The sequence below is a fragment of the Stegodyphus dumicola genome, chromosome 6, assembly GCF_044657685.1.
Source record: "Stegodyphus dumicola isolate Sdum_Otavi_A_Nest chromosome 6, ASM4465768v1".
NCBI lineage: Eukaryota > Metazoa > Arthropoda > Arachnida > Araneae > Eresidae > Stegodyphus > Stegodyphus dumicola.
This window is the reverse complement of record NC_140773.1, coordinates 206,197,711-206,225,631: the sequence shown is the minus strand read 5'-3', so window position 1 is coordinate 206,225,631 and position 27,921 is coordinate 206,197,711. Positions and strand designations below refer to the sequence as shown.

The window sequence follows — 27,921 nt, the reverse complement described above, 5'->3', positions numbered from 1 at the left end:
AAACCATTCTATATTTCGCTACTTCCTGAAACACCAAAACAAATACTTATTTGCCGAACTGTTAATAATAGTATCACAAAATACTGTGGAAAACTTTCAAGCAAATTTATACAAAATTGCGCACCATTACATCAAATATCGTTGTTAAATGCGAGCTAGTTTACCCTAGAAAACTATCCACACAGGCATCCCTCTTCTTCAGTTCTGTGATTTGCCATATTCGATAAAATAAACGAAAACAAACAACAGGTATCAGACGCATAAAAATTGTCAACAATATTACTGCTACAAATACCATAAACAATACTCGAAATTAAATCAGTGTCTCGGTAACTTCTTTCAGAATGCCGAGATGCAAATTTTTATCAGATAAGATGCTAACAGCAGCATTATACAAGGTTTCAACTAAATCACTCTAGCAAAATAATCTTAATTACTTTTATTTAAAAATTTACAATCAGATCGAAAGCTATAAATAAAAATTGAACATGAATGTTAAAAAATAAATATTATTTCACCAAAATCGAAAGGTAATGTAGTTGGTAGATATTAACATCATTTAACTTCAGGTGAATGGCTATCTGCAATAAACTTGTTGTTGCTAATGGACAGCGGTAGAAAATATTTCGATGTAATTTATTTTTAAGAATAAAAAATTACTTATCGTTACAAAAGAAACCGCTTAGATTTAGAAATGCCATTAGAGAATAATTTTGATTTTATTTCGTCACGATGTAACACGTCATTATCGTCTGCCCAGACAAAACAACCGTTTTTCTTTTATAGTATTCGTCACAAGTAACTGACCTCATTTCACCCCGACGACTTGTTGGCATAGTGTCAAAGATTTCAAAGTTTATAAATAACAACAGCAAAATTAAGTCAATTGCTGATATGCTAATTGTTATGGTTACAGCAATCGGAAGTTTGCATTACTAGCCAACATTCAAAATAACAGAACAGTCCTTTATAAATAAATAATAACATTCACAAGTATTTTATAATTAATATTTAACAAAATTTTAAATCTCGCGATTAGTCCAATTAAGAACACGTATGTCTAACGCGTTATAAATTATATTCCTCGGTTTTAAATTTTACAATTAAAGTACTTGTAGAATTAAAAAAGATTGCCCAAAAAAGTTCATTTCTTAACACTAGCATTACATATCCAATAATTACTTACTTTATTACAAATCTAGAAAAGTATACGCATAACACATAATCATCTATCGAAATGCAGGCAAATTAAATTTGTACTTCAGAACGTTCTGTTGCTGATATTTGGCGAATAGGAATACAAGACCTTAAATTTTAAGCATTCATAATTTTTTTTAATGGTGTATGTTGAGCTCTAGCCGTTTATAGACATTGGCCACTACTAAGATCGGCAGTGGCGGTTTCTTTGTTACGGAGGCACCTAATGGCTGGTCCAACGTTGCCTTCTATGAAAGGACGGACAAATTACATCCATACCTTCTCCGAGATTCGAACCCGAACGCTTTAGTAATAGCCACTAACCACTTTCCCATCTGGGTAGCCATTCATAAAATGTTACTCTCGATCAAACTTGGAATGCTGCGTTCAAGAATTTCGCATCAGTATTGCCTTTGCATAACCCTCTTGCAAACTCAGAAATTCATTTACAGTAACAGCTTATATTCGTTTATTTATTTTCTAATTGAAGAGCATTAAATATTACAGAATGATCAATTCACGTAAGATTACATGTGAGTTCTTGCAGTTTTAACTTTTGCTTTTTGTATAGTGGAATTTTAATTGAAAATGAATTAACGAAACTTACAATCAAATATTAAAGTCTAGAAGCAAATTGAAACCAATGTCGTTTTATTTAATTTACTTAAATCCAATCAAAACTCTCAATCTGGAACGTCCTGTAGGTCATCTAGGGTTCCAAAGGTTCTCTAGGAGATAGAATATGAAGGTGTGTGTGTGTGTGTGTGATTATGGCAAAGCCTCGAGGGCTATCTGCCTAAGGGGAGGGATGCCTTCGTGGAAGACTTTCTAAGGGAAGCTGGCTCGTATGCACGTTACACATGGAGAAAACCACGAAAACGTCCATGCAGCCAGCCCGTTCGCGGGATTCGAACCTCAGAGCGAACTACCAGTGTTCAGCGACTAGAATATGAAGGAATCGTATCGTTATTGATATCGAAAGACTGAAATCCAATGGATTCAGATCTATAAATAACTTGAGAAATTAAAGGAAACTTAGGAAAGATACACTTATTAATATAATGGAATAGTTATTACCCATATTTAATAAATAATTTAGTAGTAATGATCCCATTATGAACCATTATAAAATATAAACGAAATCAATATTAGCAGAAGACTTCAAATATTAAATCAATATCAAAAGATGAGTAGAGACATTAGTAGCAATTAATTATTTATTATACAATCACAGATTTCTTTTTTCATTTTTATGAATATTTAGGATTATCTTCGAATGGGTTTATTTAATTATCATAATATAAGCAAAAGGAAATGGCTATTCTATGAACATATACATTAGTGGTAATTAATTATTTATTATTATAATCCTAGATTTCTTTTTTCATTTTTATGGGTATTCAGGATCATCTATGGGTGGGCTTATTTAATTATCATAATATAAGCAAAAGGAAATTAGCTATTCTATAATTATAGACATCAGTAGTAATTACTTATTTATTATTACAATCACAGATTTCTTTTTTCATTTTTATGGATAGTTAGGATTATCTATTCGTGTGGGTTTATTTAATTATGGTAGTATAAACAAAAGTAAATGGCTGTTCTATGAATATAGACATTAGTGGTAATTAATTTTTTATTATTACTATCATAGATTTCATTTTCATTTTATGGATATATAGGGTTATCTATGAGTGGGTTTATTTAGTTACCGTAATATAAACAAAAAGAAATGGCTATTCTATAACATCCAAACTCTCTATTTCATGAAAATGAATTATTAATTAACTAATAAAGAAGGAATTTTTAAACCTTTTTTTAATTTCTTGCTGAAGTGCATGCCTTAAGATTAAGAATAACTGTACTTAATTTAAAAGTTTTACATTAAATTTCACATAATAACTCATTACCCAAGCTAGGCTTTATAAGGATAGCTGTAATACTTCTTAATTTCATGTTATTTAATTTTTTGTCAATTACATTTTTAGTCGTAGCCTCCAATCCAAAAGAGATAAAACATTTTAACATATATCTTGTTTCTCTTGTAACTCCATATGTTTCAGAAAAATAGCCCATCTTTGATCATCCGATTGTTTAAACAGTCCATGAATTTTTTTTCACGATAATCAAAGATAATATGACGATAAAAGCTGGTTTTAAATCACAAAATCTTATTCCATATCTTAACCAATGGAAGACTCAAACAATTTAAGAATGAAATAATTTTACAACATACATTTAATATTCATTCATATGCAAGTTATGTAATCTTAGAACATAAAGAAATCTCACCTTATTTTTTGGTTTTAGGTACTTCCCTTTAAATACTCCAAGGAATGCGGCTTTCATGGCGTTTGCAGACGTTTAACGAGATTTCCAACTCAAATGAAAGTAATAATGGACTCAAGAATGTGTTTATAAATACGAAAGCAGCAAATCATGATTTTCTTTCATTGTTATGTTGCATCAATGTACTGAATTCTTCTCGCTTTCTGAAGATGTCAAGAAATCTGAAGCATGGACCCAAATCTACTAAATTCCCCAGTCTAAAATGGTAACTCTGAAGCAGATGAAGTCACTAGCCAAAAACTCGCTGGAGGAAGAACCATGCCAAGGCCGTAAGTGAAGAACTTTATCAGCATTTTTTATGTTGTCCATGCCCTTAAAATCAGCCGGGGATTTACCTTATTCACAAATTGCACTATCGACAAACAAACACAATCGAATAGCGGGAAAACATGCAGATAATCTGAGCGAGATGTGCTCTGGAGGAAGCTCGGACAAGAAATTGCAGAGGCGTTGTTTTAAAAAGATGTGGGGAGTTGACAACAACCTACGCGAATTTCTGTTCTCTCGCTGTCTAGCTCTGCTTCATCCAAATGAACTAACTGTACGTAATAGCATGCACGTTTTTTTATGGGGATTTTTCTTTTCTCTTCAAAATACTTGTTCTACGAAGAACCTGATTATTCAAGTTTCATCCCCCCTTTCCACTTTTTCTTTCTTTTATTAGATACATTTCGCTTTATAGGTTAGATGTCAAGACGGTGAACGATGATTGTTGAAAACTGAGGGAAAAGTTGGCCACATTTTAATTACGAGGTTAAGTAGTGAGAAAAGCTTATAATCACACTGGGCACGCCTAAGTTTTCGGAACTGAGAAAGTATGTAGGTCTAATGTGCTTCTTTAACACAGATTTTGTATTATATTCATGTATTATATAACACAGATTTGTATTTTATTCATGTGGTCACTTAAAGGTGGTCTGCATGTCCTCATCCTGTGAAGCTAATCAACCAGAGAGCATGAAAAATATTGTTTTTGACAGGTTATATAAATTTAATGGCTTATATTTTGTTAATGAGAGAGCTACATTTTGCTATTAAAATAAATTTCTATTTAAAATAAATTAATTTTTATTACTATTATTCATGGGCAACTTTAAACAAGTAAAATTAATCATATCACCGCTAAACCTAATATTAGCCCAAAATTAATAACATTCGTAACACTTGTATATTTTATTACAGCTTAAAGGGCGTAGTTTATTAATTTATCAATGCAGTTTATTATTACAGCACAAAGTGTATAATTGTGGACTTGCAGACGAAATTATTTACTTCATTTTTTAAACTTTTAAAACACTGAATTTATTCTAACACTTAAAAAAAAGTAAAATAAAATTAAAAAAAAAAAAAAAAAACTTCTGAAAGCTTTTATATTTTTATATGACGCCAAAAGGGGCGTTTTTTTAACGTTTTGTGTGTTACCTTTATTTATTAAATATCATGCTCTTCGCACTTGAACCATAAAATTCAATTCAACATCAATATACAACAAAAGCATAAATAAATAAATAAAAAATAAAATAAAATAAATAAAAAATAAAAAAGTAAAAATTAAAAATTCGTTAAAATTTTACAAAATGTGAAATAGATAATAAAACAAATTCCAAATTGGGCTTCCAGATGGTCATATTCGAGTGGAGGACTAAGTTATTCAAAATTTGATGGCTCTAGGTACCGTTGTTCTATCACAGTGAGAGAAACATGCATATATTCATGCAGATTCTTCCTTATTTAATTTCTTAATTTAGCATTGATAATATTTGGTGGCAACAATTTGAAAAGTAATTCAGACTTTTATAGTAAACCAATGCAAACTGCCAAAATGAAATTAATAGCCCTTCTGAGATAACGCTCCTTTAGGCTAAAAAGAGAATTTTTTGAAAACTACTTACAGTTGCGGGAAGAAAGGAATGAATTTTGCTTTCCAGAAATACCTTCTTAATCATTCAAGAATCTTACTAATTAAAAAAACTAATAAATAAATTGATAAATAAATAAATAAAAATAAATTAAAAAAATTTTGCATAAAGAAACTGCAAAAGCAACAGTATCATTCAAAATAAATAAATAAATAATTTATAAATAAAAAAATTTAAATTTAAATTTAAAAAATTAAATTCGAAAATTGCTCTTAAGTGGAGAGATGAATTTTGCTTTCCAGAAATATTTTCTTAATGGCTCAACAATCTTATTAATTAAAAAAAAAAAAACCCTCTAAATAAATAAACTGCAAAAGTGAAAGCAACAGCAGCATTTGAGAGGATTAAAAGAAAATACGGAGAACAGGAAAGATTCGAGAAAAATGCTGATACTCTCTCTGTAATTCAAATGAGTTTTCCTCGTCCACCGTGATAGGCAAGTAGGTCCTTTCTAATTTCTGTTTGGTGAATTGATTTAATAATTCTTAACTTTGATTTGACCTTGATCTCTCCTGATACGCCCTTTACAGCAATTAAACCTCTAATGGGATCCATCCGGTGCGCCGGGTTCAGTGGAACAGGTTCCAAAATCATATTTAATTCGGCGAAACCGCTAGTTAAAAATAAATCATAATATTTTTTTGCAATTTATTGATATTTATTAACTAATTTTGTAGTTTCTTTAGGCAGCGAACCAGTTTTTAAAATTTTGAGTTCCACTAATGGATTTTGAATGCAACCTCATTAATATAAGCGAATAGCAGGAACCAAAAACCTTCACTAGAGGAATTAAACTATTAAAGGATGAATACCTTTTGTTTGAAAGTTGATTCTAGAAAGTATTTAGTTTTTACATGAAAACAGTAGTACACTTTGAGTAATTTTACACGCTTAGGAATACACTGCAAGCTTCTTACATTCATGATAATTTAGTCGTAGTTAACATGAAATCAGGGTTCATAGCCACATTTTAGTTAAAAAAATAAGCACCTATAAGCACTTTTCAAGCACATTTTAAGAAAAAAATAAGCACCTGTCTAATTACATCATACACAACTGCATAACCTTAAAAATTAGACTTGTAATTTAAAATATGAGAAATGAAGTACTTATTAAGAGAGAATAAGCATTACCTCAACCATGGAAAGAAATTATTTTTTTGTTTTGTTTTTAATTTTAAATAATAGTTTAATTTACAGAACTAGTTTACAATGAGAGGGGGAAAAAAACTATGAAGAACTAAACTATATTGCAAGATTTAATGATGAAATTTCAGTTCAAAATAGAGAAAATAAATAATAATAAGGTATATTTATTGTATTCGCTTGGAACCTAATAATAAATACAATTTATTTTTCCACTCATATTGATATTTAAATAATTTAAATCTAAATTTTAAACATTTTCTATGTATATCAGTTTTCTCTTAACAGATATTGCAAGCAAAGTAATTTAAGTAAAAAAGAGGAACATTTCTGAAACCAGAAGACAGAAATTTGCTTCATGCAGTCATCCTTTAACAGTAAAAGCTTAACTAACACCCGCATACTTGAAAAGTGGCGAATATTCAGACAGTCGAGCGTAACTTGAAAAAAAGGAGCGGCGGGGGGGGGGATAGACTGTAGCGGTTCTTTAGATTTTTCCGCTAAATAATAGCTTTTGACATTTCAATATGTGCATCATATAAAATAAACCAACGGAACTAAAAAATATTCTGCTTAGCAAGCACAGTAAAACTCTTTTAAGTGTTCATAAACAAATCTCGGACTGAACATCAAAAATTAATTATCTCTGCAAAATATCTCAAACGTTATTGCGCAATACGTGCGCCGTAATTCTTCCCTACGTGATATTACGCAATCGGAATTAACAACTACCGGTATTGGGAGAATAAAGAACTAAATAACTGGGGTGTTTTTCATTCTAATTTTCAACAGACAGCGTTAAATTTCCGGAATAGAATCATTCTTCGCTTGGGTTGGTAGACCGCAGAACTTTTAGTCCTATTCAATCCAGATTGGAAAGTGACCAATAAATAAATAAATAAATAAAATAAAAAAGATTAGCGAACTGTAACAGTTGATGTTGCATAATCGAGAAAATATTGTTAAGAATTTTATTATTACTATTTTTATTATTATTGTCTATTTTTCAAAAGTGTGTTTTTGTTTTATTATTGTGTGAAGTTGTAACTATATGTCTTTTCTTGTGTGGCAACAACGCTTCTGTAATTCTTCAATTTGAACTTTAGGATGTGTGCCAAGTTTGATGGCGTAATGCTCTGGTGAAAGCGTCGATTGATTGTGTAGATGAAACATGTTGTTTCAGAACGTTATTTCTTTAAAATATGTAAAATAAATGTTTTGTTTTCTGAACTCGGATTATGCAAACGTTATTTAGTTTCAACATAAAAGTTTGGCGTCCGTTTGACAGGACGTTTGTGTGATTTCGAGTAGTTTTGATTTAGGCGTTTTGTTAAAATGGAGTTGTTAAAGGCAAAACGTAAGAGTGAACGTACTTCGTTTACGTTAACTACGAAGATTGTAAAAGAAGAATTGCCTACTTGTACGGATCCTGAGAGATTGCAAGTGTTGTTGGGGCAACTAATTGACAAATTTGAACGCTTGGACAGTACTCAAAGCAGTGTTTTAGAACAAACCAAGGAAGCTGATTTCGAGAATGAATTTAATACGGCTGAAGGATAGAGATTCCTTTATAGCTTTAAAGGTGAAACTTCAGAATAAAATTGGACAATTGAATTCGATGAATGTTACTACAGATATGGCTTCAGTTTCGATTTCGGATCCTAAAGAAAATAAAAACAGGAAGTTCAAACTTCCTAAACTTGAGCTGAAAAAATTTTCTGGAGATGCAAGAGAATTTTTAGGCTTTTGGAGCCAATTCTCCAAAATTCATGAAGATGCGGATATTGTGCCGGAAGATAAATTTTTGTACTTAATGCAAAGTGCAGTACCTGGCTCAAAGGCAGCTCAACTTTTGAACAGTTTTCCTGTTACCGCCGCGAATTATCCTAAAGCTATCGAGCAGCTGAAAGAAAGATTTGGTAGAGAAGACCTTCTGGTGCAGATCTATGTAAGAGATTTGCTTGGGCTTGTTACAAAGAATGCTACAACAGGCAGAACGGCGTCGGACTTAGGAGTACTTTATGATAGTATAGAAAGTAAATTACGAGCGCTGGAAAGCTTAGGACGCACCAAGGAAAAGTTTGCTGATTTCTTGGGACCTTTAGTGGAGTCGTGCCTACCTGAGAATAGTTTACGTGCCTGGGAGCGGAGTCGAACTTCTGAACAAGGACAGGAAAAGAGTTCTGAAAGAACGCTTGAAAAACTAATGTGTTTTTTAAGGCATGAAGTAGAATCGGAAGAAATGATTAGATTAGCACAATCAGGATTTACTCATTCTGTTAAGCGTCTTAATAAAAATGTTATTTCAGGTAATTCAGATTTAGCAACAGCTGCCGCGCTGGTAAGTACAAATGAAACCAGTAAAGGTAAGCAAAATGTTTGTATATTTTGTGGTAAGCCTCATATGAGTGCTAAGTGTTTTAAAGCTGAAAATATGAGCTTAAATGAAAAGAGGCAACTTGTACAAAAGAAAGGTGTTTGTTTTTCATGTTTAAGAATTGGCCATTTAAAAACCAATGTAAAGCCAATATTAAATGCCCCATTTGCAGTTGTGATCATATAAAATTTATGTGTCCTCAGAATGTTAGTTCTGTAAAACAAAATGACTCTAAGTTGGATGTTTCCCTTTCTAATAATAGTAAGAGCGAGAAAGTTTATTTGCAAACTTTATGTGTTCTAATTAAAGTTAAAGATCGAGAGAGAAAAATTAGGATTCTCTTGGATTCGGGATCCCAACGATCATACGTTGGGGAGAAAATTATGAAGCGAATGAAGGCTGATCCTATTCGACAGGAGAAAGTAATTCATGGTTTGTTTGGGGGGAGGGAAACTGCGCCTGTAACCCATTCTGTTTTTGCTATTGACATAAGCAGTTTAGATAACACTTTTAGGTGTTGTTTTGAAGCTTTTTCTGAAAAAAAGATATGTGGATTTGTTCCAACAATCAAGAATGCTCAGAGTATAGAGGAATTGAAAAGCAGGAAAATTGAGGTCAGTGACACATTTTACGAGGAAAGTGAAATTGATTTATTGATAGGTGCAGATGTCATTGGTAAACTGTTAACTGACGAATACCTAGAATTACCCTCTGGTTTAACTGCAGTCAAAACAAAACTGGGTTGGACGGTTATGGGTAAAGAAAAGGATACTGTCAGGGATAATGCCCTAATAAGTCTTTCCTTACATGTAAATAATGCTTCTTTGAAATCTTTATGGGAGCTTGAAGTTTTGGGTATTTCCGACCCGACGGAAAATAGTAAAACGAAAAATCTTCATTGCGACTATGAGATTGATTTTCAGAATAAATTATCTATTCGGCCCGATGGTAGATATGAATTAGAATTACCCTGGAAATGCGAATCTACCAATTTATCAGATAATAAAAGCATTGCTTTGACACGTCATCAAAAAATGATAAAGAGGGCAAAAGAAAATAATTCTTTGAAGGAATGTCAAGAAGTGTTTAGAGAGTGGGAAAATTTAAATATTATAGAAAAGGTTCCGGAAAAGGAATTAAACAATAAATGCCACTTTTTACCACACAGACCGGTTATTAAGATGAATAGTGAAAGCACTAAGGTAAGACCCGTTTTTGATGCTTCATCTTGTGAAAAGGGAAAACCATCTTTGAATCAGTGTTTATTGAAAGGACCTAATTTAATAGAATTAGTCCCTGATATTTTAGACAGAATGAGATTTTTTCCTATTGGTCTGAGTGCAGACATAGAGAAAGCATTCTTGCAGTTAGGAATTTCTCCGAAGGATAGAGATTACTTGCGATTTTTCTATCCAAGTGATGAGGGAGAAATAGTGTATAGGCACTGCAGAGTAGTTTTTGGGGTTTCCTGCAGCCCTTATCTACTAGGTGCGTCTATTAAATATCTCTTGAATAATTGTCCATCTGACTTTTTAGATGTGGCTGACAAATTAAAAAATTCGTTCTATGTAGATAATTGTATTACGGGTGTTTACAATATTGAGGAACAAGAGGATTTAATTCAAAAGGCCAAAAGTCTTATGTCGAGAGGCAGATTTAATTTAAGGGGATGGGAGAGCAATGTTGCTTCCAAATATACTACAAAACATTCTGGGGACACACCTCTTTTAGGAATATTGTGGAATTTAGACAATGATACTTTAAGGTGTAATATAAATGTAAATATGATAACTTGTGATACTAAGGTAACTAAGAGACTGATTCTGTCTATTGTACAATCAATTTTTGATCCAATTGGAATACTTGCACCAATAACTTTGCTTCCAAAACTTTTGTTACAAGAAACATGGAAGTTGAAATTTTCTTGGGACGAGGTATTGCCTCATGATTTTGTAAGTAAATTTTTTGTGTGGTTATCTGATATACTTTTGTTGAAAAATGTGGCAATACCCCGATTCATTGGAACCTTTGCAACAGTTGAATTGCATGTATTTGTCGATGCCTGCAAATATGCTTATGCAGGATGTATTTTCGCGAGAAGTGTTGATTCATGCAGTGTAAAAATTACTCTCTTAAGAGCAAAATCTAGAGTAGCTCCTATTAAGAATTTGACGATTCCTAGATTAGAATTAATGTCCTGTTGCATTGGATCCCGATTGTTATATTCTGTTTGTAAAGCTCTTAATGATTTTGATATAAATGTAACTTTGTGGTGTGATTCGACAGTCGCATTATGGTGGATCAGAAATCCTGGTAATTGGTCAAACTTTGTAAGCAATCGTGTTAAAGAAATTACTAAGTTGACAAAACCTGAATCATGGAGGCATGTGCCTGGTAATATGAACCCAGCAGATGTGTTATCTCGAGGTTGCTCTGCTAAACAAATGATTAACTCGGAGTGGTTTAAGGGACCTCTCTGGCTTAGAGAAAGCCCTGAATTTTGGCCTACCAATATTGTTTGTCAGCCGAGCGAAGCTGACTTGGAAAAGAGGAAGGTAAAACTTATTAATGTTAACTTTTCAGAGGATACCACTCCTTGGTATGCAGAAAGAGTTTCTGATTATGAGAAAATTATTCGTGTAACCGGTTGGGTGTTACGTTTTATTTCTAACTGTAGGAAGAAGTCAAATTTGTGTAAAGAATCTAAACTAACTGTTGCTGAAATCATAAATTCCGAAAACGTTTTGATTCGGTTGGTTCAAAGCTCAAATTTCCCTGACATTGGAGCTCTTAATCCACTTGATGTATTCATTGATAATGAAAATATTATAAGAGTTAAAACTAGAATATTGGAACGTAAAGACAATTCTGAATTTTTAACACCAATTTTGTTACCGAGTAAATGTATCTTTACTACATTGTTAATTGAGTCAGTCCATAAGAAACATTGTCATGCTGGAACTCAAATGCTTCAATCTATTTTAAGAGAAAGATTCTGGATACTAAAACAACGTAAAACTGTGCGTAATGTGTTAAAAGGGTGTGTAATATGTCAACGATATAAAGCGAAACCGATGTCTTGCGAAGTGACTCCCCTTCCTGAAGATCGCGTAGGAGATTATAGGGCTTTTGAAATTTTGGGAGTAGATTTAGCTGGCCCATTGTTTTTGAAAGACGGTAAGAAGGTTTGGATGGCACTCTTCACATGCGCTGTGTACAGGGCAATCCATCTAGAACTGGTGACTTCGTTATCAACAGAATCTTTTCTTTTGGCTTTAAGACGATTCATAGCCAGACGTGGCAGACCACGAACTATTTATTCTGACAATGGGACTAACTTCCGAGGAACGTATAACGAAATGTCTAAACTTAACTGGGACATAATAGAGAATAAGGCAAAAATAAAGAGAATAGTATGGAAATTCAATCCACCAACAGCCTCCTGGTGGGGAGGTTGGTGGGAACGGCTAGTTCGCATGGTTAAAGAACTTTTAAGACGTTCTTTGGGAAAATCGGTTTTATCTTATGAAGAACTGGAAACCTTAATTTGCGATTGTGAGTCGGTAATTAATTCTCGACCTTTAACATATATTTCGGAGAACTCTGAAGATGCTATCCCTTTAACTCCGTCAATGTTTTTAATTGAAAATTGTACTTCGAATGTAGCAGATATAGATAAAATTGACTCTCAGCATTTTTTGAGAATTAAATACCGCACAAAACTTCTTAAGGATTTAAGGAACCGTTTCCGAAAAGAATATTTGGGGCAATTAATAATGAAACAACCACAAAATAAAGTAACCCGGTTGCCTAAAATTGGGGAGATAGTCTTAATAGGCGATGATTTCAAAAAACGCTTGTATTGGCCTTTGGGTAAAATTATAGAGAAAATTCCTGGTCGGGATGGCAAAATTCGAACAGTTAAACTAAAAACTCAGAATGGGATTTTCATAAGGCCCGTTCAGCGTATTTATCCACTAGAGATGCAACTAGATGAAAATTATTTAGTTGAAGAGCCTAACGTTAACGACGATAAGAAAAACGATCAGACTGACGTACAGCATATAAAACAGAAATTTACGTCGTCAGGACGGCTTGTTAAGAAGCCTAATGTACTAGACCTTTTTAATAGGATAACATATGTTTTTGAGTCGTTTGCCACTGACTCAAAAAGGGGGGAGGATGTTGCATAATCGAGAAAATATTGTTAAGAATTTTATTATTACTATTTTTATTATTATTGTCTATTTTTCAAAAGTGTGTTTTTGTTTTATTATTGTGTGAAGTTGTAACTATATGTCTTTTCTTGTGTGGCAACAACGCTTCTGTAATTCTTCAATTTGAACTTTTGGATGTGTGCCAAGTTTGATGGCGTAATGCTCTGGTGAAAGCGTCGATTGATTGTGTAGATGAAACATGTTGTTTCAGAACGTTATTTCTTTAAAATATGTAAAATAAATGTTTTGTTTTCTGAACTCGGATTATGCAAACGTTATTTAGTTTCAACAGTTTCAATATTCAAGATTTTGCGGAGAAAGGGGAGACCTCCCAACCTTCGTACTGTATAATGTATTGGCCAAAAAATGAAATTATTTTGACTATTCGATTACTTTATTTAAGCACTAAAAACAAAAAAATAAGGGCTTTAAAGAAAAAGTAAGCACCTATAAGGGCCTTTATATTTTATTTTCAAATATAAGGACTTATAAGGACCGCTACGAACCCTGGAAATTTTGCTAACAAGCAACGTTTCTTCTAAGCAAACTAGGTAAAAGAGTAGTTGATCCAATTAAATTGATATACATGTTTTTTTTTTTTTTTTTTTTTTTTTTTTTTTTTAAATGGGAGAGGACTATTTTATATTCAGATTTTCTAATAATAACTAAATAAAATATTTGAACTGAACAACGAAGAATGCAGTTTTATCGTTCAATATTTTAGTAGCATTATCGACACTGCTTTTTTTTTCATGCATTGTTAATTAAATATGAAAGGTGTCTTTAAAAATATTGCTATGGTAAAAGTTGTAAGACCTATCTCTATTATTCCACATAAACTAAATTAGATCCTACAATGAACCTGGCAAATACCAGCACAGGCGTGAATAAATTGCCAGCACAGAAGCAGGGTGAAAAATATCCCTTTATTAATTTAATTTAACAGAAAGGCACGGCCTTCGTGCGTTACAAAAACACCATCCACTTGCGGCAGGAACTAAAACGTAGAACGTAATACAAGTCAAACCTGAAATAAATAGTGCAAGAGCGCACTTAAGTTTACACCTAAGAGGTGGACTCACAGAAATCTAACCGGTGTGATACTAATCTGATAAGGCCGAGAGGCTTATTAGCGTGACCTCGAAATAACAACGAAACGTACGCTTGGCTAGCAAAACACGCTCTGAATAAACTGAGATATTCACACGTTTAAATAACACTTCACTAAACTTTAAATTTACATCTTGGCGAGATAATGTGAGGGGAAGTTGAGAAGTTTAGAACAGGAAATCAAACTTAAAATAAATTTGTTATACAAAATAAGGAAAACCCTACGAAGTTATCACATGCCACTATGAATAGAAAATGCAATTGGGCAATAAAAATTGGTTGATTAAAAAGGAAGAAAACTGAATATAAGCAATAAATAAACATTACTATAATATTCCACTCTCAGTTGCAATTTCTACATTTAAATTTACATTGACGTCTCTTAAATTGGTTAATAACTATACAAGCTGAACTTAAATGATAACTATACAAACTGAACTGGAGTGATAATTATAAAAACTGCAATATTTCTGAGATTTCATTTTCCGATTCAATAAAAACTTAAAAATTAAATAATATCTTAAAAACTGAATAACAACATCTAATATTTCCAAAAAATCTCCCAACGTTTTACATTTTAGATTTACCTCAAAATAAAATGTTCGTTTCAATAAATTATTCAAAGAAATGCATTACGGCAATTACTTGGAATTTTGAAAACACTAAAGGTGTTTCGACGGCCGTGAAGTTTACATTAATTAATAATATATATGTAAGAAAAATAAAGAATATGTAAAAGATTAAATTAGCAGTGTAAATTGGTTTCCCTTCTCAATTCTAAAAATAATAACCCCTCTCTGCATTGCGTCATTTCGAGACTATTCTATGTCATATGATTCTTACGTAATTATGATGATGTAAATGGAACTAAAACTCAACTAGCCAATAATAATTTTACAGCAATATTAACCATCCAATCTTTGATATTAACAATCAATGCTTTGAGAACCAAAACTAACTCAGTCTGACTTGAGATTTCATGCTGAACATTACGCACTTTCTTTCCACTTTTTGGCCTAACTACATTGCTGTCTGTCTGCTGATGCTTTCTTGCTACAAAGTTATCAAAAATGTAAGCCTTTTCGAACAGGCACATTTAATGTGCCGACTTGTGTGTAGGCGCAACATGTTGCTCAAAATAAAACTGAAGATTTAATCTGCCTTCGCCTCCAATTTCCTAGTCATTATGGGTCAACATTTCTACGTCATCCAAATTCCTGCTTCTGAATCTATTAAATCGCTATTTATTTTATTTTGTACATTGGCATAACCATGCCATTATGTATAGTTTTTTCTTACACCTTAATGTGTTTTTTCAAACGGACGCGTCGGAAAATGGAACAGAGAATTGAGACTAAAGTTTATGATTAAGTTTTTTTCAGTTAATATTCAAAAAGAGTTTCGTATAAAGTTTCAATTGTCTGTTTCGACGAAACGCGATATGGAGTTAGCTGGATTCGAAAATCATTATAAATTTCCCCTGAAGAGTTAGTAATGAGATTCGAATTGAGCTAATCTACCATTTACCGCTTTTTAGTTTTTGTATTTTTGCTAGTCTTATGTCACACTTTTATTCTATTGTTTAAAGTTTGCTTTACCTTGATCAACATATTACTTGCAATTAGTTTTGAATTTTATTTGTAAATATTCTAGTGCTAATATCGTTTATTTAATGCTTACACTTTTCATTGCACTTTATTTTATTTATGTTAAAATTTGTCACCGGAACCACAGTATCTAAGCTACTTTTTAGCGTATGCACTTAGAATTTTCTTTTAACTTTTCTAAATTTTGCAGCTCAATGCGCAAAGTTCTTGACCACAAAGGTCTTTTTTAGTTTGTTCTGTTTTCTTTAATTATATATATATTTTTAAAATGTGTCTTTTTATATATATATATAAAGACAAATTTTTTAAAAAATCTGAAAGCTTTCAGATTTTATATTAGGCCCAAACGTATAAAATCATTTATATGCACATACACATACACGTTTCGAGAGCATATGGGCTAATGTTCCTTTGGGCTAAAAGTACTTAAAACAGCCTATCTTCAGAATTTCCGATAGACAGTCTCGCGCGCTGGAGATGAAATTTTTTGCCATTGCTCTCTTTAAAATCATTGAAATTGTTAATCAAAAAATCCGTAAAATTTTACAAAATATGACTGGAGTGATGGAGAATTGGAACGTTATAAAGAATTGGATGGCTCTAGGTGCCGTTGTTTTTTCACAATGCAAAAAACATGCATATATTCATGCAAATTCTTTATTATTTAATTTCTTTGAATATAATACAATGCGATAATATTTGGTGGCAACAATATGAAAAGTGATTCGGACCTTTTATAGTGATTCAACGCTAAATCCCGTTTTGAGACTAATAGCCCTTCTGGGCTATGAGCTAATAAATCAAATAGGAAGAGAAATAAGCGAACACAAAACTTAAAATTAGTAAAAATAGCAACCTTATTTTGGCATAGACTTTTAATATCGCCCATTATTTCTTATATTAAAACAATCGGTCAGCCTTCTGTTTTGTAATTCTTGATTGTTTTTTGCTCCTGAGAAAGAAGGGTTTGTGTCTGATCGCCCTCAAAATCAACAGAGTTTTATTTAAATTCTATACCAGAATTAAGGGTGCATTTTTGCCTAATTTTAAATAATAAAATAAGTTCCAGCGCAAGCTTCTTAAATTATTTATTTTTCGTTTTACGGTTACTATTATTTAGCTTTCAAGATAAAAGAATAACAAATTTAAATCGCTTTATTGATTTTTTAAAAGCTTTTATTTTTAGTTCATTCATGGTGCTCTTTACTGTGCGTGGAATTTTGTCATCGATTCTTAAACAATGATAAGCTATCGCGTTCAAATTTTGTACTTGTTTGTCGATGACAAATTGCAGATTTTGTATTTGTTTGTCGATGATAGTGCAATGTCATCGACAAAAAAGCGATTTTTCAAAATTCAATTTCATTCTTTTTTTTTTTTTTTTTTTTTTAATGTTTAAACTATTTTTCACACATATCTTCATTTAATGAACAAACTAAGCACACCAAAATTTTGCTGTTTGCATCATTAAATAAAGCAAAAGAGTGTTTTCAATTAAACTTATATGAAAAGGGTAATTTGATTTTTGAATTTTTGTTGAATTTTTAAATATTGCTCAATTTTTTAGACTATTTAACGTTTATGATTTTAAAATTTCAATATCTAAAAATGTATCGGATATAACGTTTTGTCAAGTTTTCACAGATTATAAAATAAACTTTGAGCCTTCTTTTAAAACAAGAATTAAATAATATATATATATATATATATTAATAGAGTGATTCTGTATGTTTATTGGGGCACTCAACAACGAAATTCTCATCTTACACTGAAATGCTGTCCATTTGCATAAGTTTTCCTTTATGGGGTTATATATTTGGATGAGTTTCCAAAATTTATAATTCCAATTTATTTTATAATTCTCATCTTACACTGAAATGCTGTCCATTTGCATAAGTTTTCCTTTATGGGGTTATATATTTGGATGAGTTTCCAAAATTTATAATTCCAATTTATTTTATACAGTCATCGCTCATTATAACGAACGTTCATTAAAATGACCGTTCTTTTACAATGACCGATGCTAAACGTCCCCAAGAGATGAAGGTACATTAAATCTAGTTCCCTTATAGCGATCACTCGTTATAATACCCCTTTACTTTAGGAAGAAACGTGACGTTATAAGAAGAATTAAGAATAACTCATATATATATATATATATATATATATATATGTAATAAGATGACTTGGAGTAAGCTGCAACAGACTGACGATGGTTCTCTGCGTTATGTCTGCGTAGTTAGAAAATGACATTCAAAGGAAAGACTTGTAGACAGACATGGCCGAATTGAATATAACTTTAATTGGTTTTTTGATAATTAGTTACGAACTAATTATCAAAAAATATATTTTTCATCACACATGATCATGGGCGCATTACGCACCCCACAGTTTTATAGAGAGTATCACATTTTAGATAACGGCATAGATACCAGCACGACAAAGGAAAGTGAGCCAAGTAGCGTCTTGACAAAAGAGCGCTGAAGCTAAAGTGCGCAGTTATCCAGTATGGAGGCTCACCAGGAGAAGGTTTGGGTTTAGATTAGAAAGGTTTCAGTTCTAGAAATTTTGAGTTCGGGTTCCGAGTTAGCTACGTTATCAGCGTTTCGCAAGCCATGCAAGGTGGATTGATCGAAAAATGACGCTATTATTACATATATTATTATACGCTATTATTTATATTGCAGAAAAGCTATTATTACGAGTTTTAAAATAGAGAGGGGGAATTAAGGGGTTACCCCTAGTTTAAATTATAATTTTTATTTGCGTTATTTTTTATCTTACATATCTATATATATGCACAAGTAAATACATCTTATTATTCAAAAATATTCAGTTTCTGATTTTTGAAGAATTCACATGTTTTATGTTGCAAGGACGCATGGAAGAGCGAATTGCGCGTTCACCCTTCAATGTGTCAAAACTCAATACCGTGTAAGCTGATAATTTTTGTTCGCATATTTAATAAACTGAAAATAGGCAAATATTAACAGTAGATATGGAACAGCGTTCAGTATGTATAGTTAAGCACTTCGCTAACTTCATCAGAATGGAAAAAAATCTTGTATGCTTTTGCCGTAAATGAATATCCCATTCATCCATTCAAAAGAAAAAAGTGAATTAAGGATCACGTCGATGACGTACGCATATCCCGACACGGAGGTACGTTCGACGATGGTCAATTAAAGCAGATGCAACCGAGCCGTCTATTCGAATCCCAGATGAGTTTTTAGTTTTCTCACGAAGTTAAGTGGCAGCAATTTCCCGTTGTTGACCGCTCAGACGTGAAGGAGAGGAAATTCGATTGGGTGCCGATGGTCTCTTGGCGCGTTCTGAGAAGATAAAATAAATGTTCATCACGCATTTAAAGGGTTGAATGCGTAGATAACCAACTTACTGCTTGCACGTGCTCTATTGTTTAAATATTGCGAAAAAATGAATCTTTTTAAAACTTGTACCACCTGTGAAAGACACCAACATGTTTGAGAACATAATTTAATACCAGCAATGAATATTATCGATTAGGTCAGCAGCTCCATAGAAATCCGACACCATATCTCTAATTCTAAAATAAAAATCTGTAGTTCTCCAAAGGATAGAAGTTATATCGAGCGATACAACAACTTCATATGGTCAATTCATGATGAGCTGAAGCAGAAATACGGTTTAGAATACGGTTACCTGGACCATTAGATATTTATCTGGAAAACCAATTATCAGATATTCATTCAAATATTTTTTCCTCCCATTCAGTTTTTTATAAGCTTTATTTGCACTAATTCCGATTCTGGTATCAGATGTTCGCACTAAAACGTGAGGATAAAAATTTCTTCAGGTGTTACCTCGCAGCAGCAGAAATACCACAGAATCTAATGTTCATTGCTGAATAGGTAAAAGTTTTCGCAGAGTGCATTCCTCGTCATAATTACATAGAATAAAAATAAGAAGAAAAGAAAAAACTCTATAGGTTTTGTTTGGAGGTAAATAAAAGAGAAAATAAAGAACAAATTAAATTTAATTAAAAGGAAAGTTCATAATTAAATTAAAACAGAAATAAATATTGGAAGAAATTTACAAGCGCTTAAGCAACGCAAATGCGCCAATTATAGTAGTAAATATAAAATTACTTTGAGGCGGCAGAATTCATAGCGCATTAATATAACTACACCGAAAGTGAGACTGTTTTTATTTCCTTGTACGAAGTTAAGGAAGTATTGTAATCGCTACAAATTTCGGGTATCATATTTCAACGAAAATACCCATTTCAACCGCTCTCGAAACCATTTGAACGATATTTTTGCGTGACATCTGTACGTACGGACAGAATAAAGGACTTTATTTATTTATTTATTTTATTTTATTTTATTTTATTTTTTTTTTTTATTTTTTTTTTTTTTTTTTTGCCTAAAACGATTGTAAAATGGATTAAGAAGAGATTGTTTTCCTTGACATCGGTACGTAAGTACGAGGTATAAGGTATATAAGCATGTAAGCTCGTATGTAGGTATCTCGCGTAACTTAAGAACAAGTAGCCGCAAGAACGTTGAAATTTTGTATATGAGACTGCTATACCATGTAGTTATGCACCTCCGTTTTTCATTGCAATCGGCTGAACCAATCATATATGTATTCCCATTCTGTTACCTGCCTCGGTGAGCTTAGTTCTTTTATTCTTATATGTTGTTAAATTGTGCATTTTTTGCTTTAAATGTGATCGAATTACGTAGTTTTTATGTTCCAGTCAATGTTTTTATGCCTTTCGTTAATCTGCATGCAATTGTTGTAGAATTATCAACAATTTAAAACTTGGCGAGTTAAGCCTGACGAGCCGCCATTTGTTTGCATTTGAAACTCAGTAGAATAGGGAATTCAGTTACTGCACCTTCAATGCATTTTTGCCGAGTCGGACCAAAAGTAAGCTTTCAATTTTGCGTAGAAACTCTAATTTTAATTGTAAAATTTTTTTAAAAACTTTTTGTACTGTGCTTGGTGTTTTACGTTTTTCTGTACTTTACATTTTTAATGAAAATGCTTTGAGATTTTATGTATTTTTGCCTTGCCACGAAGTGACAACCTGAATGGATTGAATGAGAAATATATATCTAATGAATTTTGAGAAAAAGAAGTGCAGCAAAATAATATAATTTAATAGACCATTACAAGTAAATTATGGGTGTCCATATCATACTTTTTTATTTATTATTCTTTACGTCAAATAGTAGTAACAACAAAACCATTTACTAGTCAGTATTTAAATATGACATCTATCAAACAACATATTCTACACATATTCTTTAGAGGTTACATTCAAATACTGACTGAAAAACGGCCTTTTTGTAATTAATGTGTCACATAGAGATAAACTACATGTCACATACATAAAAAGAGTTATTCGCTTATGGTACTCTTACTAATTTTGTATATATGTAAACAATTTTACTGAAATTGTATGTGAAATTGCAGTATTTTTTGTATAATTTAATACGAAATGCTTGAAAGAATCGGAGCTCTGTTTAAAAAAATAAAATTATAGGGGTAAGTCCATTTAATACTGAGTAAATTTGTATATTGCTAAATTGGCAAGATATCGCCAAGCTGGCGATGGCTTTATCGACTAATTTTTGTCCCAAAATCTGACGAGAAATCGTCAAAATTCGCCAAACTTGCGACCATTTAGCGACATTTGGGTCTAGTCCCTTTATAACTATAACCGGTACTGTAACTGAATAACTGTAATTGATCTCTATGCGTAATTGTAACCATATCCGGCTCTTATATGTAACTTTAACCATATATCTCTTCCACTAATTTTGCGAAATGGGACTTCTCGGCAGCCGGGTAAAACTACTATAAAGGAGCATCACGCTTCCAGTTGTTTAGTTACACAATCAGATTCTTATTACAGCTCATAAATTCGTTGAAGGAATGAAGAACTCTCAATATCCTGCAATTCGTAATATCACTGACTACGATCCCACAGTCGAAAATATCGTAAAAGGTCCGAGATCCATTCACCACAACGCGAAATGGTGAACCTGTATATATTGTTACTTTTTTTTTTTTTTTTTTTTTCTGACACCAGTTGTTACATTATTTTCTTCCTTCACGTTCGTACGGGGTTCGTGTGGATTCGACGACGCACTTAATGGAATATCGAAACACACTTTATTTACCAATATTAATCAGGACAGCTCCAAAACACTTTTACAGTCGTCGAAGATCTACTATACGCTGGAACAATCAGCGACACAGCCTTCACACTGTCAAGCTATCACGATGGAGACGGCTTTACTGAAAAGCACCAGAGTACAGCTCCCGACTTGTTCGTTTTCGGAACTCCATGTACTCAAGACTCTCCACGCTACAACTCGCGATGCACTCGAAGACACACAGAGCTCAGCTCCCGACTCTTCCGTTCAGCCATTCCCGGAGCTCAACAAGCTGTCTCGACGATGCGCTAACCGCGATACACTAAGAGACTCTTCGATGCACTCGACGACCCACTCGGCACTCGCTGGCCGGCTGTCAACTCGATCGTCTCCGCACGGACTAACTAGATAAGACACACTAATTCGCACTCGAGGAGGCACTTACTCGCCCTCTCGACGAGGCACACTGACTGACTGCGGGCCAGCAGGGTTTATATAGCTCGCCAAATGTGGCAACCCTGCCTTCCTTGCTATTTTATGGCAACCTTAAAACTGCTTTGCGAGAAAGCCATCTTACCGCGCTTGTACATTTCGTAACAATATGTATATATTTCCTGTTTTATTTTTGATTTATTCTTATCTCCCTGTTCAGAGCAGGGTAAGGATTTTGATTTTCACTTGTAGAAAAGGACTGTAACTTTACTCTTATATCTACTCAATATTTTTTATGTTAATAAAGAAATTTTTATGTTTTCATTTTATTACTGCAACTTATTTTATTATTATCTGATCTCAACGTTTCTAGTTTGAAATTAATTCTGCTTTACCCTGTGACCCTCATGGACGTATCAGAACTCTTCTCGTAGTTCTTCAATCGGGTGCTGGCCCAGTCGTGCACGCACACAATTGGACCAGCGCGCTGCGGTCTGAGTAACCTACACCTTATGTACTACGGACTTTCATCTAACTGCTTATACCAACAGAAACGGACTACGGGAGTTTACCAGAAGATCGCATGCATATGTCATATCTAGATTTGATTTCACGTTTACTGAATTGCTTTTCTTTAGATATGCCTTTTTAACTGGTTATGCCTGATTTAATGCCATGCCGAGACGGACAGACTGCTTAGTATTTGTTATCTAATGCTTATTTTGATAGGTTTATTGCCATGCTTATTTAGAAGATTGCTATCATTCCTGACTATGCCTTAACCTTCGTCGCTGCTTTCATACATTACTGGACTTTGCGCTCGAACTGCTTAAGGTATTAGTATGCTTTGCATTTTTTTAATATCGGCTACGGGTGTTGATGCTACTGAGCATCATCTCTTGTTATATGCCGCGATTGGCCTTTGGCACCAATTTTATCTACTAGTCAAAACTCTCAGAAGTCGATGCTAGACACGATCGAAGTTCAAGTTCACAAAGTTATTTAGCTCAGCGGGAGTCCGGAGTATTGAGAGTTCTCTGTAGGAGCACCGCCTTTTCAGATGCGCTTTCCACTGCGTTGTGTGTAACTTTCATTGTAGTTTGAAGTAGTATAATTAATTTCTTTTAAAATATTTCATGGCTGAAAATTAAATTTCAATTATTTCCGAATCGAACTCGAAACCTCCAGTTGTTAGCTCTATATGTTGATCAATGCCCCTCAAGGACAAACGGGAAGAATCTCTGTAGGTTCTTTAAAATAGGCACTTCAAGGTTGCAACGACCCTGCTCTCATTTACGATGGTAATGTGTGTTGTCATCATCGCAAAGAAGGGATTAGAAGATTTTTAGTAAATCAGGAAACTCGGCCATCTTCCGTAGCGATCGTTAATACATGACTTAAAGGAATCCAAAAGGGAGAAAAAAAAAATGGCATCAGCGTGCCTGACCTAAAGTAACAAATAGCAGTTTCGAATTCAAGTTCAAAGCAACCGGAAGTACCTATTATAACAGGGGACTAGAATTGTTATACAATGTTAAAAAAAAAGTAGATTTGACGTTTCTAATTTCATATCTACATCGTAAAAGGATTACATAAAAATATGTGCACGAAATTTCTTTTTTTAGTTGACGACAGGAGTACGCAAACTCAGTAAGTGTGGGGAATATTGCTATAGAACTAATAAGATTGGAAATAGTTTCAGTTAACAAAACACAAATCTTTGTTCTACAATTACCTTATTCACAAAATCCGAAATGCGAGAGATGAATCTTATATTAAAATCATTCCATAACTGGATAGGTAATAAAAGTTAAATTAAAATACATTATTAAATTTTATTTTTTGAAATACGTAAGGGAAAAAAGATAAATCTGCAAACGAGGGTATAAAAGAGCAGTGGCTTGGGCCTGTCATGTGAAATGAAATCTGGGACAACAGGTGCAGATAAATTAGATCATGGTTACTTTAAATGACGCACCCTCAGCGGATGATATACTTTCTCAATTATAATATGATTGCTCACGTATGTGTTTAACGTAAATGAATTTTAGAGATACATTTGTAGATATTCTTTACGACAGAGATATATTTAATCATATACTTTTTCAAATATTATTAGAAAAACTGCAACCTAAGAAATTCAGACTGCAGTCTGATAGCTTGAAGAGTTTACCATTCAGTTAAAAAAAGTACTATAAAAATAATACAATTAAGAAGAAATCGTAGCCTAAACTAGCATGCAGGTATCAATTTAAAACCTGACACAATCCCAAGCGAAGTTAATGCTAGTTTAAGATTTAGTTTCTCAGAAATTGAACAAATAGAACATAAAATCTTGTATGTAAAATGAGCTGATCATAAAATAAAATCAAGCGGTGCATTTATTTGTAATAATTTACTTGTTTGCTAGAACGCGAAAAATAAGAACAATAAAGACATAAATATTTCTTTTAATTTTTTTATTAATTTTTATTATCGATTTAGAAAGACCATATTATTACGTTTACGAAACACTTTCCTACAACGACATGAATGCATAATTAACATCTAAAAAATAAAAGACACAGGTTTTCATTCTCTTCGTTCAAACTTCGCAAAACACATTGTAAGGTTTTACTTTGTTTTGCTAATATTTATTTTGGAACAAGCCTTTCCTTTCCCTTCTAGTTTCATACATACGTTTCCCTACCAGAATGAATTTTCAGTATTACGATTTATGCAAATAAGGTAGACACGAGTATTTAAGCTCCGGTCTGAGTGACATCAGAAAAACAGCGTGTTGTGACGTTGTTGCCATTAGTTTAAGCCTGCTGTTCTGTGGCCGTACCTAAAACGTGCCTGCTAATATCAGCCGGTGATCCTTAATAATGGCCTACTACGCGAGTTGATTCTGTGCAACTTCGGCTTTAAATTTATCTAGTCTTAGTTTATATTTTCTATTTTGAGTTAAAACCCAAGTGGAGGCGAGAGGGGCCAACTGTTAATTCATTTTGACTTTGAATAAAAAGAATAGTAATAATAACTTACTTTGACCCTTCTTTGAACTTTTAATTTACGCTACAAGAGCAGCGAATTGTCGCTACATAATTCTTCAGTATTCTAGCTTTCAAGGAACTCTATTTTATCTAGATTATTACAGTGGCGCCATCTAGGTCAGTGATCTAGATTATTATCTTTGTCTAGATAGTTGCAGTGGAACTAAAAGGTGGTGGATAATAATTCGTCATCACCAGGATTTGACGACTGGGTTCCCTAATAGCCAGTTGCCCTTTAAAAAGGGGAAGTATATAAGGTGTTTTCTCCCTCCTTCCAGCACGCCTTCGTGGTGTAACGATAGCACACTCGGTGCGTATTCGAGAGGTGCAGGTTCGAGTCCCGGCGAGGGCACTGCACATTTCACACGTCTTCAACATAAAAAAAAAACTAATGGCTCTACAACATACTCATAATATTTCTGAAAAATTATACAAACACTTTATGACACGCATATATATTTTTATAAAATATTATTTCGGTAGAACAGAGGGAAAACACTAACATAGACAAAAAGTAATCAAAATGCGAATCAGACACATAATGAACAATCTCTTATTACCCAAATTCGAACCTAGCAGTGGGCAAACTGATAAAACCGCTACATTATTAGTTCGAATTGCGTTTGAAAGTTCTTTCATAGTTTTTCTAGTTGTAATGTTAATACCAGCCAGTTTCCCTTAAAAAACCTGCACCCTTCCTTTGAAAATCGACAAATGCACAATCCATTGACGAATGCACCCTTTGACAGGCAAGCCTTTGAGTGCTTTGCTTTAATTAAATAAATCAACCAAAATTCGTAAATGATTAACATCAGTTTTAGAAAAGTATAGCAAATACTTACATTTCTACTCGAAAGAAAATAAGTACCGTAACAGTTTTTAGTTGATATACTAATATTAAGCATTTTAACTCTATCGGGAGTCTCCCGGTTCCACGGTGGGCGTGGGGGGTGGGTGGGTTCTGAAAGAGCATAGGATATGCATACAAAGATGCATAAGATGAAAATGTTAAATGTTAATTCTATTATAAATATTGACTAATATTATAATGAAATTCAGATATCATTTTTAAAAGGATTAGTTTGAAACAGAAAATGCATTCATAATCTGAAATATAAATTAAACATTTTACTCTACATAATAGCAGCAACTAACAGAAAAGTTTTTAAAATGTGAGTTATCACAGATTATTTCACGCTAAATTCCTTAAGTGATACTCAGATTGCATGCCTGAATTTACTTTTTCCTGTTAACTGAATTTTAAATAAAAGTTAATTGATATAAAATACTCTACCTTAAAACTGAAAGTGTAGTTCCAAAATCTCATTTTTAGCACGGCATATAAAAATGACAGCATGCAAACGACAAGCTATGCAGACAATAACTGCAGTGCAAATGTTAACTACGAGACAAGAGAATGTTATTTACCTCAACATTCTAAGAAATTTTAAATGATTCTGTCAAGGTCGAAAAAGGAAAAAGTAATTTCCTCGAACTTCTCGATGATGGGACTTCTACACCAACCGATACAAATTCGATTTCATCTTCTCCACCCTTTTCTTGGTACGAAAACGGAGCTTCCAATGGGTCTAGAATTCATGGAATACACTGTTGCCACCAAAGACGATTATTTTTATTAATGTTCTGTTCCATCAGTACCACCTTTCACCACTGGAATTACAGCGACAACTTTAAATGAGGAAAAATGATAGCCAGCTGTGGAAGAGAGATTGGCAGACGATTGTAGCGATTAGATTCTCAAAAAAAGAAAAGAAGAAAAACGTCGATCAACAGCCGAAAAACCGCATAAAGGGATTTATTTGATGAGCTTTACAACCTATACTCTTCTGCAGACGATTTCGCAGGAAAACAGCGGCTTTTGAGGACATTCGTAGTATCTCATTAAGCTTTTCAAAAGACAGAAATCGAAACGAACTGTTCTTCGACGATCAGATTTCAGTTTCTTCATTCAGTGTTCATCAAGAATTGAAATAACAGATTCATGAAGAGGAGATTTCATTTAATTAAAGAAAATAATTATCATTGAACAGATGAAAGCATATCTATTATGTGGTATGTCCTGTTATCTGCTGTAGCATCTATAATGTTCCTCGGAACTTTGTCTACGCAGAACGTAAAGGAACTTAGTAAACTATAGAGCGACTTATCACTGAGTTCACATGAATAATAACCAAGTCCAAGGCAGAGTTAAGATACCCTTTTATTCACTCAAAAAAATAACAACAGCCCTTCTCGGGCTTACAGGGAAGCCTCCACTCGGGCTTTTAACTCAAGAAAATAAGAAACTAATCTATACTAAACAGACTTAGCCAAAGCTATTTAAAACCTAGCCGGCGATTATCAACAGGCACGTACAATAC

General features: G+C 33.0%; 1 protein-coding gene across 6 annotated transcripts in view; it reads right to left on the bottom strand.

Annotated features, from left to right (window-relative positions):
• The window catches only part of LOC118193574 (NAD(+) hydrolase sarm1-like), a 302,001-nt gene that overhangs the window by 165,202 nt on the left and 108,878 nt on the right, over positions 1 to 27,921 (bottom strand). The window contains exon 1 of one of the 6 annotated variants that reach the window (XM_035364685.2): positions 26,969 to 27,094. The exons of 4 other annotated variants lie outside the window; for them this stretch is intronic. Coding sequence is in view for 1 of the 2 variants with exons in the window: in XM_035364681.2 (XP_035220572.1) it covers positions 3,493 to 3,549 (57 nt within the window). In the remaining variant the exon portion in view is untranslated. Of the gene's footprint in view, positions 1 to 3,492; positions 4,045 to 26,968; positions 27,095 to 27,921 lie in introns of those variants that run through there. One more of the 6 variants, XM_035364681.2, reaches the window with a different exon arrangement.